The sequence below is a fragment of the Peromyscus maniculatus genome, chromosome 23 (genome assembly GCF_049852395.1).
Source record: "Peromyscus maniculatus bairdii isolate BWxNUB_F1_BW_parent chromosome 23, HU_Pman_BW_mat_3.1, whole genome shotgun sequence".
Lineage (NCBI taxonomy): Eukaryota > Metazoa > Chordata > Mammalia > Rodentia > Cricetidae > Peromyscus > Peromyscus maniculatus.
The window spans coordinates 28441671-28459415 of NC_134874.1; the positions used below are offsets into that span (position 1 = coordinate 28441671).

Below are 17745 nucleotides of genomic sequence, written 5' to 3' on the forward strand. Positions count from 1 at the left end.
AAGAAGGAAGGAAGGAAGGAAGGAAGGAAGGAAGGAAGGAAAGGAAGGAAGGAAGGAGAGAGAGAGAGAGAGAGAGAGAGAGAGAGAGAGAGAGAGAGAGAGAGAGAAAGCCAGACTACGGATCTTCTGAGACAGTGACCCGATGATGTCATCACAGTCAGGGCCCCACCCTCCTCCATCAGAGACCCGAATGCTGGGATTTGTGTAACTTTCATTTCTTGGGGTCCCCTCCTAGTCCTTGTGGGTTGTGGAGCAGGAATGGAAAAAGAGGACGGAATATGGAAGAGGAGCCAGGGCCCTGCTGGCCTCTTGCCCATCATCCTGCCCAGGATGAGAGGAGCCACACCCTAACAGGCCAGCTGTCCCTCAACTGTCCCTTCATACCTTGCTCTTGAGTGTGGCCCAGAGAGGAGAAACATCATTAGCTGTCCATTATGACAGTCTCTTTCTGCTTGGTCGGGTGTGACTTCCTGGCTGGTGACCCCTGGGTGATTCCACAGCCCAGCGCTGACCCGTGGCATGCGATGAGTCTGTTGGGGGCACTCTGTCTCACCTTTGCTTTTTTCTACATTATTGATATGGTGTGGGGATGGGATGCCTTGAGCTGCAGCAGCCACTTTGTAACCTGAGGCATCCTGCAGGAGCTCAGAAATGGATTCACTGGGGAGGTGGAGGGGGAGAGTCAATGGCCGTCCTGGGTTCTTCAGTCACTGAACAAGTCCCCAGACCATCAACTCCTGGACTTCCGTTTGGACAGACATACTCAGGGTATAAGTTGGCTCACTCCTGTTGACTGGGGCTGTCCCTTCCAACTTCACACACCACACAGTCTCCAGGATTCTGCGTCACTGTGGCTCTTAAGCAGGCTGCCTTATTTACCCGCCCCCCCTTTGCCTTTATAGTACCAGGGACTGAACCCCAGGCCAGGAGACACATGGGCACTGAACAGGCAGCCTGAAAAGGACGCTGGAGGTGAACCAGGAGTCCTCAGCCCCTCCCTGAGCGCTCAGGTGCCTGTTTGAAGCAACCTGGGCCGAGGAGCTGGGCTCTGCCCCAGGGTGGGCGCCATGCTCCCCAGCTTCAAGCTGCCTCCCTGGACCCCACGCCCCAAGCTTCTGGACGCTCCACCCCACTTTCATGATACCCTGAGATCCCTCCGCCAGCCCGAAGGACAGAGGGCCAGCCTCTGGCGGTTGCCGCTTACACAGTTGAGTCCCTGTGTGTCTGGGGGTGTCAGGGGTGGGGAGACAGGCAATTGCTCCCAGCCAGAGGGCACGCATGAGAGCCAGGTGCGAGGGAGACCGCTGGCCCCCAAAAGCTGTGACTTTTAACACCCAGAATACTGAACCAGAGCCAGGCCAAGCCGTCAGTTTTTCCTCCGTGCCAAACCCTACCACGGCTTTGGAAAATGCCCATCAGCCTGACTCTGTTCCCCTGCTCTGAAACCTCAGGGGTAGACGTTTGTCCCAACCTCATCCCCAGCCTCCTACCCATCCTTTCCAAGGTTGCCCTGGCCCTGGCTGGGGAAGCCTCTATCCCTCACCCCCTCCCCACCCCCAGAGATCTTGACTCCAGAGGAAGCAGAGGACAGTGTGCTGGGCCTGGGCTGGGAGGCCCTGCCTGCTCACATGGGTTTGATCTCAGAGGGCTGCGCATGTCCTGGAGCCTTGAATATCCTAGGTTCTGCATAAGATCACCCACAGCCTGCCCTTACCTTTTTTTTTGGTGTGTGTGTGTGTGTGTGTGTGTGTGTGTGTGTGTGTGTGTGTGTACAAGGTGTGTGGTAGTGGACCTGTGGTCAGAGGACAACTTGCAAGAGTTGGTTCTTTTCCTTTACCATGTGGATGCTGGGAATTGAACTCAGGTCATCAGGCTTGGCAGCAAGCTCCCTCACCCACTGAACCAGCTCACTGGCCCTTCTTCTTCTTCTTCTTCTTCTTCTTCTTCTTCTTCTTCTTCTTCTTCTTCTTCCTCCTCCTCCTCCTCCTCCTCCTCCTCCTCCTCCTCCTCCTCCTCCTCCTCCTCTGTCTCCCTCTCTTTCTCTCCTCCTCCTTTTTTTTTTAAGACAGCGTCTTGCTATGTAGCTCAGGCTAGCCTCAGACTCACAATCCTCCTGCCTCAGCCTTCTGGGTGCTGGGATGACTGGGCCAGGAGAGTCTTCCATACTCTTTGTCCCCCAAGTGTGCTCAACCTTCCTATTTGTGTGCGCACATGTATGTGGGTGCAGGTGGGGGTACACATGCATGGGTGTACACATTTGTGTGGAGGTCAGAGGACGATCTCAGATGCTCCTCAGACCCTGCCCACCTTGCTTTTGGAGACAGTCCCTCACTGGGCCCTGGGGCTCACCAAGTAAGCTAGGTCAGCGGCCAGCCAGCCCCAGGAGCCCCTGTCTCCACCTCCCAGCACTGGGATCATAAGTGTACGCCACTATGCCCAACTTTTTCCCCTGGGTGCCCGGAATTGAACCCAGGTCCTCATGCTCAAGAAGGCACGTGTTTTACTGACTGAGCTGTCTCCCTGGTCCACAGCCTGTGAATTTGACTCCTTGACAAATTATACAAATGGAAACTTGGGGCTGGCTCCAGGCGCCCCCGCTTTCTGCTCTCTCCTGGCTGGTCCTCCCTGGAGAGAGTAATCGCTCTCTCTCTCTCTCTCTCTCTCTCTCTCTCTCTCTCTCTCTCTCTCTCTCTCTCTCTCTCTCTCTCTCTCTCTCTCTCTCTCTCTCTCTCCTTCCCCTCCCTCCCTCCCTTCTCTCTCTCTCTCTCTCTCTCTCTCTCTCTCTCTCTCTCTCTCTCTCTCTCTCTCTCTCTCTCTCTCTCTCTCTCCTCTCTGGAGCTCAGGTGACTCCCGTGTAACCCTGCTGGCTCTGTCTAGACAGCCAGGCCACTACAGAAGTTCCTATGCCTTCAAAAGTCACCGTGGCCTCAGCAGGGCATACGCCGCCCCCCCCCTCCCCCTTGCTCATCACCCAGCCCTCTGGGCGTGGTGGGAACAGAGCATGGCCCTACCAGGGGCGTGCCATAGGCACCTTTGATCTTGCCCACTGCTTTCTGGCCAGAGAGGCAATGAATGAATTTCAGAATGAAAGCAGGACAGCCATGCGAGAAACTCGGAAGAAACCTCACCCAGTGGGGAACAGGAGCAGTTGCTGGGCTTGTAAGCTCCGGGTAGGCAGACCTGAGCGTCTGTTCCACAGCGCCCCCAAGCGGAACCATAAGGCAGAATCCTATCGCCTGGAAAGGGCCTCGCCAAAGGGCCGAGCTGTGTGCGGGCCTGCAGCGTGCGGCCCTGCAGTCACCCACGCTGGGGTGGGCTTTGGTGATGCAGCTGCCTCTGAGCCATTTCCCTTCCCGTAAAGTGACCCCGCACCCCTATTCCTATGAGTAGCCCCAATCAAACTCATTGGGTCATCCAGGTGGACTTCGGTGGTAATCGGTCTGGGCTCCGTTTCTAGGGTGTTTCCCCAGGAAAGGTCTTGTTACACAACACACTCCCTGGCGGGACCACAGTGTGGAAGCCCGAGGCCTGTGCAGGGACCCAGACAGTGAACACATGCATCCGGTGCTCAGGGTTGCCTGTGCCTTTGCCCTCTCCTGGCCTAAGTCCTTCTGTCCCAGGGACACCCTCTGAGGACTTGCCCCTCGGGCTGACAGTCCGTCCCCCAGGGCTTTCCCCGTCAATCCCCCTGTGCCAGTCCCAAGCAGGTCCTCTCAGCTGGGAAGAGCAGTGGGAACTGGGGACGGCACCTTGGGAGGGACATCGACTCCCCGAGACCTTACTCTCTTCCTGTCTTAGGAGGCTGCTCCAACTGAGGCCACCCAGAGCCACCCTGTCTGCTCAGGCTAGCCGGGCTCCTTGGGAAGGGGCTTTCTCTAGTCACATCCAGCACGGGTCTCATGCCCCTCCAGCCCCATTCTCTGTCAGCCCCCCAGGCCGCCATCTAACCTTGGCCTCCAGCGTGGTCAGGCGCTCACTCATGTCGCTAAGCCGGGTACAATTCATACATTCTGGAAAAAAAAAGAAAGAAAGAGAGGAGAATCAAAGTGAGGTACAGTATAGAACCCCCAGGAAAGGGAAGCCTGGCAATGCGGATAGCCTCTAGTTAGAGCCGGGTGAGAAGTTTCTAATGATTTTGCCTGGAAAACTCCTATCCATCCGTCAGAGCCCTATCCTAGAGGCCCTCCTCCTTGCATCTTGCTGTGCCTGAGTAAGCCTGGGTCGGGGACAGTCAAGGAGGGGGTGCAGAAGATTGTGGCATCTAAGGAGAGGTCTAATGGTGGTTGATACATGCTGAGACCCAGACAGGCGCGAAAGCAGGAGCATCCTCTCTCTCTCTCTCTCTCTCTCTCTCTCTCTCTCTCTCTCTCTCTCACACACACACACACACACACACACACACACACACACACACACACACACACACGGCCCCAGTCACGAAGCTCCCCACGGCCCTCACTACTCCTGGACTTTAATTGTCTGTTTACGTCTGCCTCCCTCCCGAGACCAAAGCTCTTTAATGTGGAGATAGACAGTTCAAAGCTGCTCTGGAGAGCTTTGATTGCCTGAGACCTCAGGGCTCATCTCTGTTATTCAACCAGTTCAAAGCCCAGATGTGTAGGAACCTCCTTCTGGAGAGACACATGGCAGGAGACTCGGGGGCTTTGCCGGTTGACTCGAGAGCTGCATCCACGTGGGTGCCAGGGCCTTGGCCACAGGCCACTGAGAGGCTGCAACCCTGAGCAAGCGGGCTTGCTGGGTCGCTGCTCCCTCAGGAGGGGTGTGGGCAGTCCTGGTGTAAAGCACTGGTTCTCTGAGTCTGCACAAGCTAAGCTAGGTACCTGCCTGGTGTCCCACTCACATAAACTTCCTACCATGGTGCACACTTATAATCCCAGCCCTCCGGAGGTGGAGGCAGGAGGATCGAAAGTTTAAGGCCAACCTGGGATACATAAGCCTCGATCCTGAAAAAGTAAAGGCTGGGCAGGTGGCTCGGCAGGGGCGGCACCACTGTGCAAGCATGAGGCTCTGAGTTCAAATCCCCAGAACCCTTGTTGGGGGCACAGACAGGAGGCTGGCTGGGGCATGCCGGCTGCCAGCTCAGGCAGGAAAACCGTGAACTCCAGGTTCAGTGAGGGACCCGGTCTCAAGAGAGGAGACATTTGCTGGCTTCCACTGGCTTCTGCAAACATCTGCACAGGCACATGAGCCTGCACGCACACACGTGTGCGCGTGTGTCACACACATACACACGCACGGAAATAAAAAAAGAAAACAAAAGTAGGAGGTTAAGATGTGAGCGAAGGCGAGTGATAATGAAAAGCAGAGGGGGGTTTGGCCAGTGCACACTGGGAAGAGGAGCCGATAAAGGGGTCACGTGACCCTAAGTCCATCTCTGGTACCGACACGAGCTCTTGGCTAAAGAGGAAGGGAGGGAGAGCCATGTCTATAAACTAAGCAGTTCTGGTCAAGGTGGGGTCTGATTGGTCACTGTCTCAGTCTGGTTCTGTCCAAGGAAGCCTTTGTTGCTTGTGGGGACAGGTCAGTTCTCAGAAGCGAGCTACCTCAGCTCCTGGCTGCAGCCTCCTCTGCATGGGTTACTGTTCGCGTGGACTCAGGGAGGGGCTTTGTCCTGCTCTTTCTGGAATTCAAGGTGACCGTAGGTTTAGGGTTTTTTTTAAAGATTTATTTTATTTTCCATTACATGTCTGTGTGTATGACTGTGTGTGTGTGTGTGTGTGTGTGCATGTGAGTGCATGTGCCAATGAACGCCAGAAGAGGGCATCATATCTCCTGGAGACAGAGCCACAGGAGACGATGCATAAGTTCTTGGAACTGAACTCTGTCTTTTACAGGGATGGCAGCGCTCCTAACCACTGAGCCATCTCTCCAGCCACATGACTACAGGTCCGCGTGACTGGAGCCTTTGTGGGTTCTTTGTGGGAACAGGAGGCTTGTAGACGCTGACAGTAAGGGGTCTCCTTGACTCTAATCTGCCCCTTCACTATGGACGGGTGATAAGCTAGATCAGGTAGCACCAAGTTTTAGATGGTTGCCCTGACTGACTACGGACCTATGAGCAGGGGTCGCGGCTGACCAAGTAAAACATAAATGCAGAGCAAAGACGGGAATACCAGGCCTCCAGGCTGCTTTGACTTAGTTGCCTTATAGGCCCAGGTAAGGAGTCTCTGCTTCTCTGCAAATGATGTTTGAAGTGTCTAATTGTATTGTTTTGTTTTTGAGATACTGGGGATTGAACTACAGTAAGTGAGCCACACCCCAGTCCCTCACTGGGGGATTCTAGGCAGGGGCTCTACCACTGAGTCACACCCCAGCCCCTCACTGGGGGATTCTAGGCAGGGGCTCTACCACTGAGTCACACCCCAGCCCCTCACTGGGGGATTCTAGGCAGGGGCTCTACCACTGAGCCACACCCCAGCCCCTCACTGGGGGATTCTAGGTAGGTGCTCTACCACTGAGCCATACCCCAGCCCCTCACTGGGGATTCTAGGCAGGTGCTCTGCCGCTGAGCCACACCCCAGCCCCTCACTGGGGGATTCTAGGCAGGTGCTCTACCACTGAGCCATACCCCAGCCCCTCACTGGGGGATTCTAGGCAGGTGCTCTACTATTGAACTATATTCCTGGCTCCTTATTGCAGGGTGAGGGGGGCTCTAGGCAGGTGCTCTACTAGGAAGCTCCTTCCCCAGCTCTCTCTCTCATTTTGTTTTTCCAGACAGGGTTTCTCTGTGTAGCTTTGCGCCTGTCCTGGATCTCACTCTGTAGCCCAGGCTCGCCTTGAACTCACAGAGATCCGCCTGCCTCTGCCTCCCCAGTGCTAGAATTAAAGGTGTGCACCACCACTGCCTGGCCCCAGCTCTCTTCCTACTTTGTATTTTGAGACAAGATCTCACTAAATTGCTCAGGCTAGTCTTGAACTCGTTCTATGGTCCAGCTTGATCTACCACATTGCATCTCTTCACCCCAGGCTCCAGGGTAGCAGGAATGACAGGCAGGTGCCACCTGGCTCAGCTCTAAGTGTCTGTTACAGTAGGATTATAAGGACAGGTGAGTCGGGCTCTGTCCTCTACCCCCACCCCCACTTCCGCCGCAGGCTCAAGCTGAAAATCCGCTTAGCAAGAATGATGGCACCTAACCCACCTCCTGCTTCCCAGCCCCACTTGACTTACTGGAAGGAATCATATGGCTTGCACAGAGCCCTCCCTGCACCAGAGAGAGAGAGAGGGAGGGAGGGAGCGAGGGAGGGAGGGGGAGGGAGGGTGGGAGCGAGGGAGAGAGAGAGAGAAAGAGCGCAATCCTCCCCCCACCTCCCCTGGGCTGTCCCACATCAGTGGTTTATAAACAGGTTTTAGGAACAAGGACTCTCTCTCCCCTCTCCATAAAACCCTGTCACCCCATACATAAAACAGATTAAAGATGGAGCGATAAACACTGAATATTAACACAAGCAGAGGAGTGAGGATGTATACAGTATCCCAGGCTGAGGCCAGACAGCACTTTGCAAAGGAAAAGCGAGGGGTGGGGGGTGTTTCTGTTTAACTTGGTAGATTGAATGCACATGTTCCCCTAGAGGGGAACCAGAGGTAAAGAAAAAAAGAAAAAATCACAGCAGAGCGCAAAGGCCGAGGCTATCTCCGCAAATGCCTGCCGCCAGTAACATCTTGTGAGATGGAATGTGGTCAGGCATTCCGCTCATCCTCGCAAACCAATGGGAGGGAGCCAGGTCACAGCCGTTAGGGCCCAGCTGAGGTCCGAGCAGAGAGGGAAGGGTCCTCTCTGGGATGGGCCCAGCCAAGGAGCAAAGGGCCACGGACGCTGGAGTTGAGGGAGGCCACTGATGGAACACTGGGTCCTAGGAGACCTGCCTCATGCTGCAGGCGTGCGTGCGTGCGTGCGTGCGTGCGTGCGTGCGTGCGTGCGTGTGTGTGTGTGTGTGTGTGTGTGTGTGTGTACAAGTAAACCAGGGTCTGCAGCATGAGCAGGGGCCCTAGAGGATTCCTGACGCATCCTCCCTCTCTCAAAGCCAAGGATTCCTGGGCCATTTAACGGAAGTCCTTAGCAGGGTGGGTAAAAATCTAAAGGAGCCCAGAACCACCTGTCTGTCACTCCAGGCCCTGTCTTGTGCCACACGGTCCTGTTTATCCATTTTTCACTCATTTCCCATGCACCTTCATCCATCCCACACAGAAGTCCGTCCGTGCCGCCCCTGCATCCTCCACCATCACCTACTTACTCCCCACCCATACGCCATCTGTTCCCTCATCCCGCAAACCTTATCCCCTGCCCATCCCCCTCCTCATCTACCCCCCACTTATTCTTCATCATTATCCTCTACCCATCCCTTCCCCCCTCCACCCCCCATCCTCCTCCCATCCTCCACCCATTCCCCAACCCTCCAGCCACGCCCACACCCCCCTCCTTATCCCCACCATATCTTGCAACTCACGTCCATCCTAACCTCCCAATCATCTCCCTACCGGACCCCTTACAGATCCCGACCCCACCTTGAGTCTCTGCTGTATCCCTGAGGCCTTTTGTGGAGTTCATCAACTCCAATGGCTCTGAGCAGCAGGTCAGTGTGTATGTTCAGGGGCTCTTTGATTTCCAGCAGCCATGACCTCAGGGCAGTTGGGACAACTTTGGACCCTTGTTTTTGTTTTGTTTTGTTTTGTTTTGAGACAGGGTTTTATATAGCCCAGACTGGCCTTGAACTTGTACAGATAGCCAAGGATGACTTGACCTCCTAATCCTCCTGCCTCTACCTCCTAAGCGCTGGGACTGAAGGCATGCTCCACCACACCCTACTTGGCCATTGCCGCAAAAGTGATTTTCACCTTGAGCCTTGGCACCCCCTGTCCAGACTGGGAGGTCCCCACCCCACCCCAGGAGGCCGCCTCAAAGAACCAGAAGGCCACAGTGGACCTGGGTTGTGGTAAGTTACTGCCTTGGTCCTTCCAGGGCTCTGGGCAAACCGCACATTCCTGAGGCCTCTAAAGACTTCTAAGGTCTGTTTCCAGGGTCCGGAGCAACAAATAAGACCCTTTGCAGGGGGCGAGGGCAGCTGAGGGAGGAACCTTAGGGTCTATGGGGACCTGTTTCTGGAAATGTTTTCAGCCCAACCCAGTCTGCTCTGGCTGCTTTGGCAGGTGCGCCGTGGCTTGGCCCTTGCAAGACACAGGGTGGGTGAGGCATGTCCCACACTCCAGCCTCAGAGGGGTGTCTCAGAGACCCAGCCAGCTTGGACACCCCACGCCACCAGCCTGAGCAGGCCTTCCACATCTGGTTGGTTTATGGCTCCCCTGGAATATGTCACCAACAGGCAGTTAAAGCCTGTTTGTTTAACTTGTTCTAATTATTAAGCAGCGTAGGTGGGGGGCTGGTCCTGTCCCCTGGCTCTGGGACCCAGTCAAAGATTTGTCTGCCTTGCTCTGGGCCTCAGTGGCCCTCAGTAAGATTCAGGCTTTCATTTAGGGGACTCTGAAGGTTTGAGCGCATCCTGATTACGGTCACAAAATACTCAGGGCAGGAGAAGCTGGGACCAAGGACATCGCAGTACCTAGAACATAACCAGGCAGGCAATCTGCTGAACCCCGTGAATCGTAAATGCCCCAGGTGACTGCAGAGATGCTCTCAGTAAAGGGCCTGTCTTACAACCATGAGGACCTGAGTTCGATCCCCAGAGACCACACAAAAAAAAGATAGGTGTATCCATGTAGGTGGTGCCCATCTCTGAGGTCTCTGGGCCCAACTGGTCATCTAGCTTATCAAACTTGCTAAGAACTTGAGAAACCTTGTCTCAAAAAAATAAGATGGCCAGTTGGGCCAGCAGGAGATGGGGAGGTGGAGGCAGGGGGATTGTGAGTTTCCAGGCCAGCCAGGACTAGCAAGGTGGCTCACTGGGTAAAGGTGTTTGCCTTCCAGTCCCAGTAGCCTGAGTTCAATCCCCAGAAATAAAGGTGGGAGGGAGAACTGACTCTTTAGAGTTGTCCTCTGACCTCCACCACGTGACCTCTGACCTACACACACACACACACACACACACACACACACACACACACACACACACACACGAGAGGGGGAATACCAGGCATGGTGGCACACACCTGTCATTCCAGGACAGAAGGATTACTGCAAATCTGAAGTTAGCCTGGGCTACAAGTGGGCTTTGAGCCAGCCTGGGCTACACACTGAGACCGTGGGCCTGAGTGCTGTGGATATCACTCTATATAAATAAAACACTGATGGCCAGTGACCAGGCAGGAAGTATAGGTGGGACAAAGAGAGAGGAGAATTGGGGAAACAGGAAGAAGGAGGGAGAGACACTGCAGCCACTGCCAGGAGAAGCAGCATGTAAAGACGCCGGTGAGCCACGAGCCATGTGACAAGGTATAGATTTATGGAAATGGGTTAATTTAAGCTATAAGAACAGTTCGCAAGAAGCCTGCCACGGCCATACAGTTTGTAAGCAATATAACTCTCTGTGTTTACTTGGTTGGGTCTGAGTGGCTGTGGGACTGGTGGGTGACAGAGATTTGTCCTGACTGTGGGAAGGCAGGAAAACTCTAGCTACAAATGGCGCCCAACGACTCGAGTTTCCACCTTAAACCTGAGAATATTTAATAACCAATTCTAAACAGAGCCAAAACCAGGTTCCTGCTTCTTGTCTCATATGGGCAGAAAACGTGGGTTTGAACACTGGCGGGTTCCTGGCGTGTGCGTTTGACCAGCAGTATGGTGGGAATGAGGGGTCTGCCAGAGGCACATTATGCTGTGTGGTAGATTTAGTCTTTACTAGTATTAAAAAAAAAAAAAAGAGGTTTCTGGGCTACACGCTGCTTTGATAAGAGGCATAGACCCACTATTTCTGAGAATTGATGGCTCCCAGAGCTGGCGGAAAAACGTACCACCGCCATGTTGGAAAGCTGAAGTGGGTGGAGCCAGCACCCACAGCACCCTTTCAGGCTTAAAAGGCTACAGTTTAAATCAATAAGTTCGCAATAAGACTGATTCAGATGAAATAGTTTATAATGCATGTAAAAACAGGAAGTCAGAGGCTATGGATTTGTTCCAGATTAAGATATGTCAGGTTTGACCAGCCAAGACCCCCTGAAAGATCTCTGATGACACCATGGCCCAGATGATCCAACATCCAGAACGGTTTCAAGGCAACTGGCTCCCACAATACAACCTCAAGGAGTACCCCATAGGCCTAAAATTTTCTTTGTGTCCCCATAAGATACAGCGCCCCCCTCCAGCAGGAAGTAGTAAGAGATGCTACGCCCAAATTCCCAAATATACCAAGCTGGCTTTAGAGGTGGAATTGGCTCACTCCCCCTCTAAACCCAGACATATTGCTTTAAAAAAACATGGTTAAGAGATTCTTGTGTCCCAAATCAGAAGAGCCCTCTGGTGTGGGACAGAGAAAAACCAATATTTTTATTTAAAACAGGTTGATTATAAATGTGATCTCTTTCTAAAAAAGAAAAGGGGATATGATATAGATATATAGGAGGATATAGAGATGATAAGATAAAAGGATAGATTAATCAACCTACTTTTAAAGAACAACTTGTTTAAAATGTTTTACATTGGTATAGATTTTAGTTTATGTTTAAAATGTTTTATATTGGTATAAATTTTAGTTTACTGATACAAACTTGAAGTTAATTTTGTTATACTGTATATATATATATATATATATATATATATATATATATATTCTTGTTTGAGGTATTATGTTTATGTAACTCATTTAAAATTGTAATGGATAATTAAAAATAGATTAATAATAGATTAGTCATTTATGATAATCATATTTGTAGCCATGTTAGTTAAGTCTTCTAGGTATACATAGATTATATTTCAGATAGATAGGTAATCTTCAAACACTTCATAGACCTAGAGAATATGGCATTTAAATAACTTAAAATTCTGTTGACATGAGACACAATTGCTCCTGGCTGCACCAATTTGATCCCGAGAGAATGTTGGGCTTCTAAGACATTTCCATTTGGAAGTTTGTCTTCTTGGCACAAAATGGCCTACTGGGCAAAGAACTGCCCTTGCCTTGACGGCTGACAGTACAAATGCAATGCTGTCCTTTCTGGACAAGCGGGACACAAGGAAAGCGACCACTGTACTCTGCCAAGACAGGGTAAGATGGTCTTTCAGAATTCCTGCTTCTGAAAATGGTCTGTCAGATACTCTAGGCCTGTAGCCAATTTGAATACACCAACAAAGCTGAAAAACATTAGGTGACTGTCCAGGCTGCCAGCTGTCTTGGTCTACTCTTGCAAGATTCCCAAAAGTTGCTTACATCCATCTAACATTTCTCAGGTACCATTATGTTCCTTCTCAGGTCTTTGATGTGGTTAAAGACTAGATAGTTGTAATTTCCTCAGTTATGATAAAAGATAAGTTAGATATAAAACCTTAAACTCACAAATATAAGATAGATAGGACATCTTCTTTAATATTGTAACTGTAATTCTTGCTCGATAATTGTTTTGTTATATGTAATTTTACCATGTTAAAGTTAAAACCTTCCTTTTTAAAAAAAAGAAGAAAAGGAGAAGTGCTGTGGATATCACTCTATATAAATAAAACACTGATGGCCAGTGACCAGGCAGGAAGTATAGGCCGGACAAGGAGAGAGGAGAATTGGGGAAACAGGAAGAAGGAGGGAGAGACACTGCAGCCACCGCCAGGACAAGCAGCATGTAAAGACGCTGGTAAGCCACCAGCCATGTGGCAAGGTATAGATTTATAAAAATGGGTTAATTTAAGATATAAGAACAGTTAGCAAGAAGCCTGCCACGGCCATACAGTTTGTAAGCAATATAAGTCTCTGTGTTTACTTGGTTGGGTCTGAGCGGCTGTGGGACTGGCGGGTGACAAAGGTTTGTCCTGACTGTGGGCAAGGCAGGAAAACTCTAGCTACACCTGAGTCCTCTCTTACTCACTGCAGGATGATATTCATTCCCTCGTCTGTAAAAGGGGTCCACATTGGATCAGCTCCAGGGCCTTGGGCAGGTTCCTGTGGTCCTTCTTCATCCTTAGCTTCTCACTAACAGGCTCCGCCCAAGCACAGCAAGCTGGGAGTTGACGGGTCCTTTGGCTATTTGCATGGGTCCAGCTCTGCTGCTGCTGCTGGTGACTCTACTCTCATAAATCAGGCCTCACCTCCTGCATGAGGCCGGATTCCCGAGGGTGGGCTCTGAGAAGGGCTTTGCCGGTAAGGTAGGAGTTGGCTACTCCAGGGAGTTTAGAATCTCACTAGGAGGCCTTGACCACAGACCCTAATGGGGACTCTAAGGGGACAGTGATCTTGTTAGAGTGGATGCCAGTGGGCACCGCAGGGTGCTGTCAGCCGGCCAATGCTACCAAGGGCTACTCCAAGGAGATTCTTAGATCAGGGAGACCCTTGATCCCAGCCGAGACTCTTAGGCCTTGTTGGGAGAAGGAAGAAAGGCCACAGGAAAAGACCTGCTGGGCAAGGGCGGGGGCAGCAGGGTGTTCCTCGGCCCCAGGAGCAAGGCAGCCAAGAGTGAGCTCAGTGTCCCCAGTGTCCCCGTGTGGCAGGTAGCAGAAGGCAGGGTCAGGCCCGCCTCGGTTCGCATCCGTCAGGCTTTGTCCACCTTGCTGCACGTGAGTCAGCTGTGCCCTGCCCAAGAGACCGGACCATTGCCGTCAGCCACACAAGGTGGACTGACCTCCTCCTCCTCCTCTTCCTTCCCTCCCCCCCCTCCTTCCCCTGCCTCCACGGAGTCTCTGAGGACTTCGCTCCATTGGTCCCACTTGCCGGGCAGCCCCCCTGGCTCTCAGGAAAAAGCCCATGTGGTGGCAGGCTACTGTTCCGCCCCCCACCCCCATCACAACACCCAGTCACCCCAAGGAAGCCGTGACGCCTTGGGCTGGACCATGCCCCTCCCACTGGACCACACTCCCCACAGCGGGGCCACATCACCCTTCGGGCCACACTTCTCACTGGGACAGTGTCCTCTTACAGGGGTCAGGACCCCTACAGCTAATGTCACACCCCCTCCTTCTCAGACGTGCCCCCTCTATCTGGGGCACGCCCCCTCGCGCTGGGCCACGCCCCCTGGCCATGCCACATCCCCTGGCCATGCCACATCCCTCTCTCATCCGCATAAGCTTCCTCCATACCTGGCCGCACCTCCTTCAGCCTGGCTGGACTCTTTCTTCTAGGATACACCCCCTATTGCTAGGCCATACCTTCCCCCATCACACCACAGCCCCTCCAGCGGCCTGCTCCTTATCGCTATACCACGTCCCTTCTCACGGGACACGCTCGCTCACAGTTAGGTCACTCTCTTTCCCATGAGCTACGCCCCTTCTAATAGGGCATGGCCTCTACGGCTGGGCCAAATCTCTTCCGGTTGGACCACACTCCTCCTGCTGGGCCACACCGATATACATACATACGTGTGTGTGTGTGTGTGTGTGTGTGTGTGTGTGTGTGTGTGTGTGTGTCTGGGCCACCCTCCTTTCATCATAGCCAAGCCCCGCCCCTTCAGCCGAGCCACGCCCCATTCAGTGGAGACATGCATCATCCAACTGCTCCACACCCCTCAGTTTTGCCATAGCCCCTCTCTCTGGACCGTACTCATCCATCCATCCAGGCCTCTCTCCATCCCGCCCAGCTCATACCCAGGGGCTGTTCCTAGTCTCCCAGTCTTGGCTCCAGACAGTCCCGTTTCCTGCCTCTTTCCTTGGCTCACAGTCCATCTTCGTTCTTAGAGACCGCAGTTCTGTCCCTACTAGAAAGACGCCGCGGTAAGTTGTCTGGATGCGGGGTTGGCTTCATCCATTAGCAACGCTGCACGGCGGCGAGGAAGCTGCAGTGCGAACGCTAGGGGGCGCTGCGCGCACACGGTCCGCGCTGCGTTGGAGGGAGGGTGTGAAGGGGGAAGGTTCCCACTAGATGCTCTAGCCAGAGTGGGAATCCCTCACTTTGATAAAGGAGCACTCAGGTGGCTCCCAGGAAACGCAGCAAGGGCTCTGCCACAGTCAGATTCCTACCTGGGGAAACCCAGCAGCCCCCAAAAGCCGACCTAGAGGGGTCATGACTTTGGGCACGGCGGGATCTTCCCCTAGAGAAGCCCCGAGTTCTAAGGGCAAGCGTACCGTGCCCATCGAGCGTTGGACACATAAATATGGCCTCTACGTTAGGAGAGAAGAACCATTAATTAACCGAGGACCAAGAACACAAATTCAGAACAGACCGTGAGAAAGCAGAAGAAAATAAAAATAAAAAAACAAACCTTCCAAAACCCCAAAGCAAAAATCACAATGTTATTCGGTTTATTCAGTATCCTTAGAGAAAAATGAGAGTATCCTGTATCCCTGTTGTGATTATTTTTTACACTTATTTACTTTGTGTGTGCATATGGGTGTGTGGGCACATGTGCCGCATGCGTGTGGAGGTCATGCAAAGGATAACTCTCGGGAGTCGGTTCTCTCTTTGCACCATGTAAGTCCCTGGGACTTAATGGCAGGTGCCTTTACCCACTGAGCCAACTCACAGGCCCGGTGGCGGGTAGTGTTAACGGTCAACTTGGCAGAGCCTATAATCACCTGGGAAATGGACATCTGCAGATGCCTGTGGGGTTACCATGGTGAAGTTAATTGATGTAGGGGGACCCACAATTGACTGTGGATGAGACTGTTCCCCGGGCAGAGTCCAGGGTTCTGACAGTGAAACCAGCTCTGAGGATTCATGGCTGTTTCCTGACAGCTGGGGAGATGTGAACAGCTTCCTCAAGTCACTGCTCTTTTGACTGCTCTCCCAGGACGGTTGTACCTTCAACTGTGAGCCAGAAAACAAACAAACAAACAACAACAAAACACTCTTGCTTTGGTCAGGGTGTTTTGTTTTTTTTTCAAATCACAGCAGAGAGACAAAAAAAATGCACATTCAGAAATAAAATTTTTAAAAATCAGATAAAAAGTCAGTGAAGGATTAAGATATAGGGACATTTTCACAAGAGTAGAAGGGGAAAAAGAGTGTGAAAATTGAAGAGAGAGAGAGAAAAAAAAAGGGAAATTGGAATAGTAACATTGGAGGTCCAAGGTTCAAGAGAAAGGAACCAGACAAATGGAAGGGAAGGGAAGTAGCCAAGAAGTTATCGGAAAAGTTTCCCTAAAATGGAAATGTTTTACGCGTTTGTAAGCTGAGGACCAGTGAGATGGCTCAGCAGATGCCTGCAGCCAAGCCCGAAATGTGAGTTCGATCCCTGGACCCCACGTGGTGGAGGGAGAGAACCAGTTCCTGCAGGTTGTCCTCTGAGCTCCACACGCATGCCTTCCTCCATTAATATAACTTTAAAAACATATCAGAGGCTGAAGAGATCATTCAGTAGTGCAGAGAAATAGATGCTCTCCCATAAGACCGAAGTTCAGTTCCCTGCAATGGTATTGGGTGGTGTACAAACTCTCGTGACTCCAGCTCCAAGGAATCAGGTGCTCTGTTCTAGTCTTCATGGAGAGCTACACACACACACACACACACACACACACACACACACACACACACACACCACAGAGAAAGAAATAAAAACAAATCCTTAAAAAAGGCATTCAATTGCAAAATTTCAGTCTCTCAGAGTTTTATCGTTTCCAACGATAAAATGAGGCCGATGGGAAATGTCAGAAAATCAGGTTAGTGTTGGAATCCTGAATAGTAACAAGCAGATGGAAGGGGAAGGCGGAGCCATAAGCATTCTTTTGAGAAGGATGGTTTTCCTGGCCAAGAGTCTATACCCAGCAACTGTCACTCAAGATTTGAGACTAGAATAAAGGCCTTGGCTTCGGACATGCAAAGTCTTGAAACACATATTTATACTCCACACGCCTCCTCTCAGAAAGATGGTGAAGGATGAACATCACCCGAAGAAGAGAGTTAACAAGAGAGAAGAACACAAAACGTGAATATGCAAAGCCGCGGAGTTCAACTTGGCTTTGAACCACAGAGCCGAGGATGACCTCTTACTCCGAATGCTCCTGGGTGTGGAGTTAGAGGTGTGTGCCACCAGGTGCAGTTTATGCAATGCTGGGGATGATACCCAGGGCTTCAAGCATGCTAGGGAGGTGCCTGACCAATTGGGCTGCATCCCCAGCTCCCACTTCCCTTTTTAAAAATTCTAAGCCTTAACTGGGTGGCGGCGGCGGCGGCGGCGGCGGCGGCGGCGGCGGCGGCGGCGGCGGCGGTGGTGGTGGTGCACGCCTTTAATCCCAGCTCTCAGGAGCCAGAGGCAGGTGGATCTCTGAGTTCGAGGCCAGCCTGGTCTACAGAGCAAGATCCAGGACAGGCACCAAAGCTACACAGAGAAACCCTACCTTACAAACAAAAAAATTGAAGCCTTGAAGAACTGACTTGTTCCCGTATATGATATAATTTGAAAAAATGTTATTTTTGGTGTTGGCATTTAAACTCAGAGCCTTGTTCAGGCTTTGTATACTTCACATGCACACTCCCACTAAATCACACACCAGCCAGAGACAGTTGCTTTTTTGTTTATTTGTTTTTTGAGACAGGGTTTCTTTGTGTAGCCTTGGCTGTTCTGGAACTAGTTATGTAGACTAGGCTGGACTTGAACTTACAGAGATCCACCTGGCTCTGCCTCTTGAATGCTGGGATTAAAGGTGTGTGCCACCACCACCTGGCTGCATTTTTTTTTAATGGGGAAAAATCAACACTACAGGG

At 51.9% G+C, this 17745-nt stretch overlaps 1 protein-coding gene across 1 annotated transcript in view; it reads right to left on the reverse strand.

Moving 5' to 3' along the window:
• Positions 1-17745, reverse strand: part of Col26a1 (collagen type XXVI alpha 1 chain) — a 152223-nt gene that overhangs the window by 19239 nt on the left and 115239 nt on the right. Inside the window, exon 6 of the mRNA XM_006971260.4 lies at positions 3949-4010. Coding sequence (XP_006971322.1) covers positions 3949-4010 — 62 coding nt within the window. The remainder of the gene's footprint in view (positions 1-3948; positions 4011-17745) is intronic.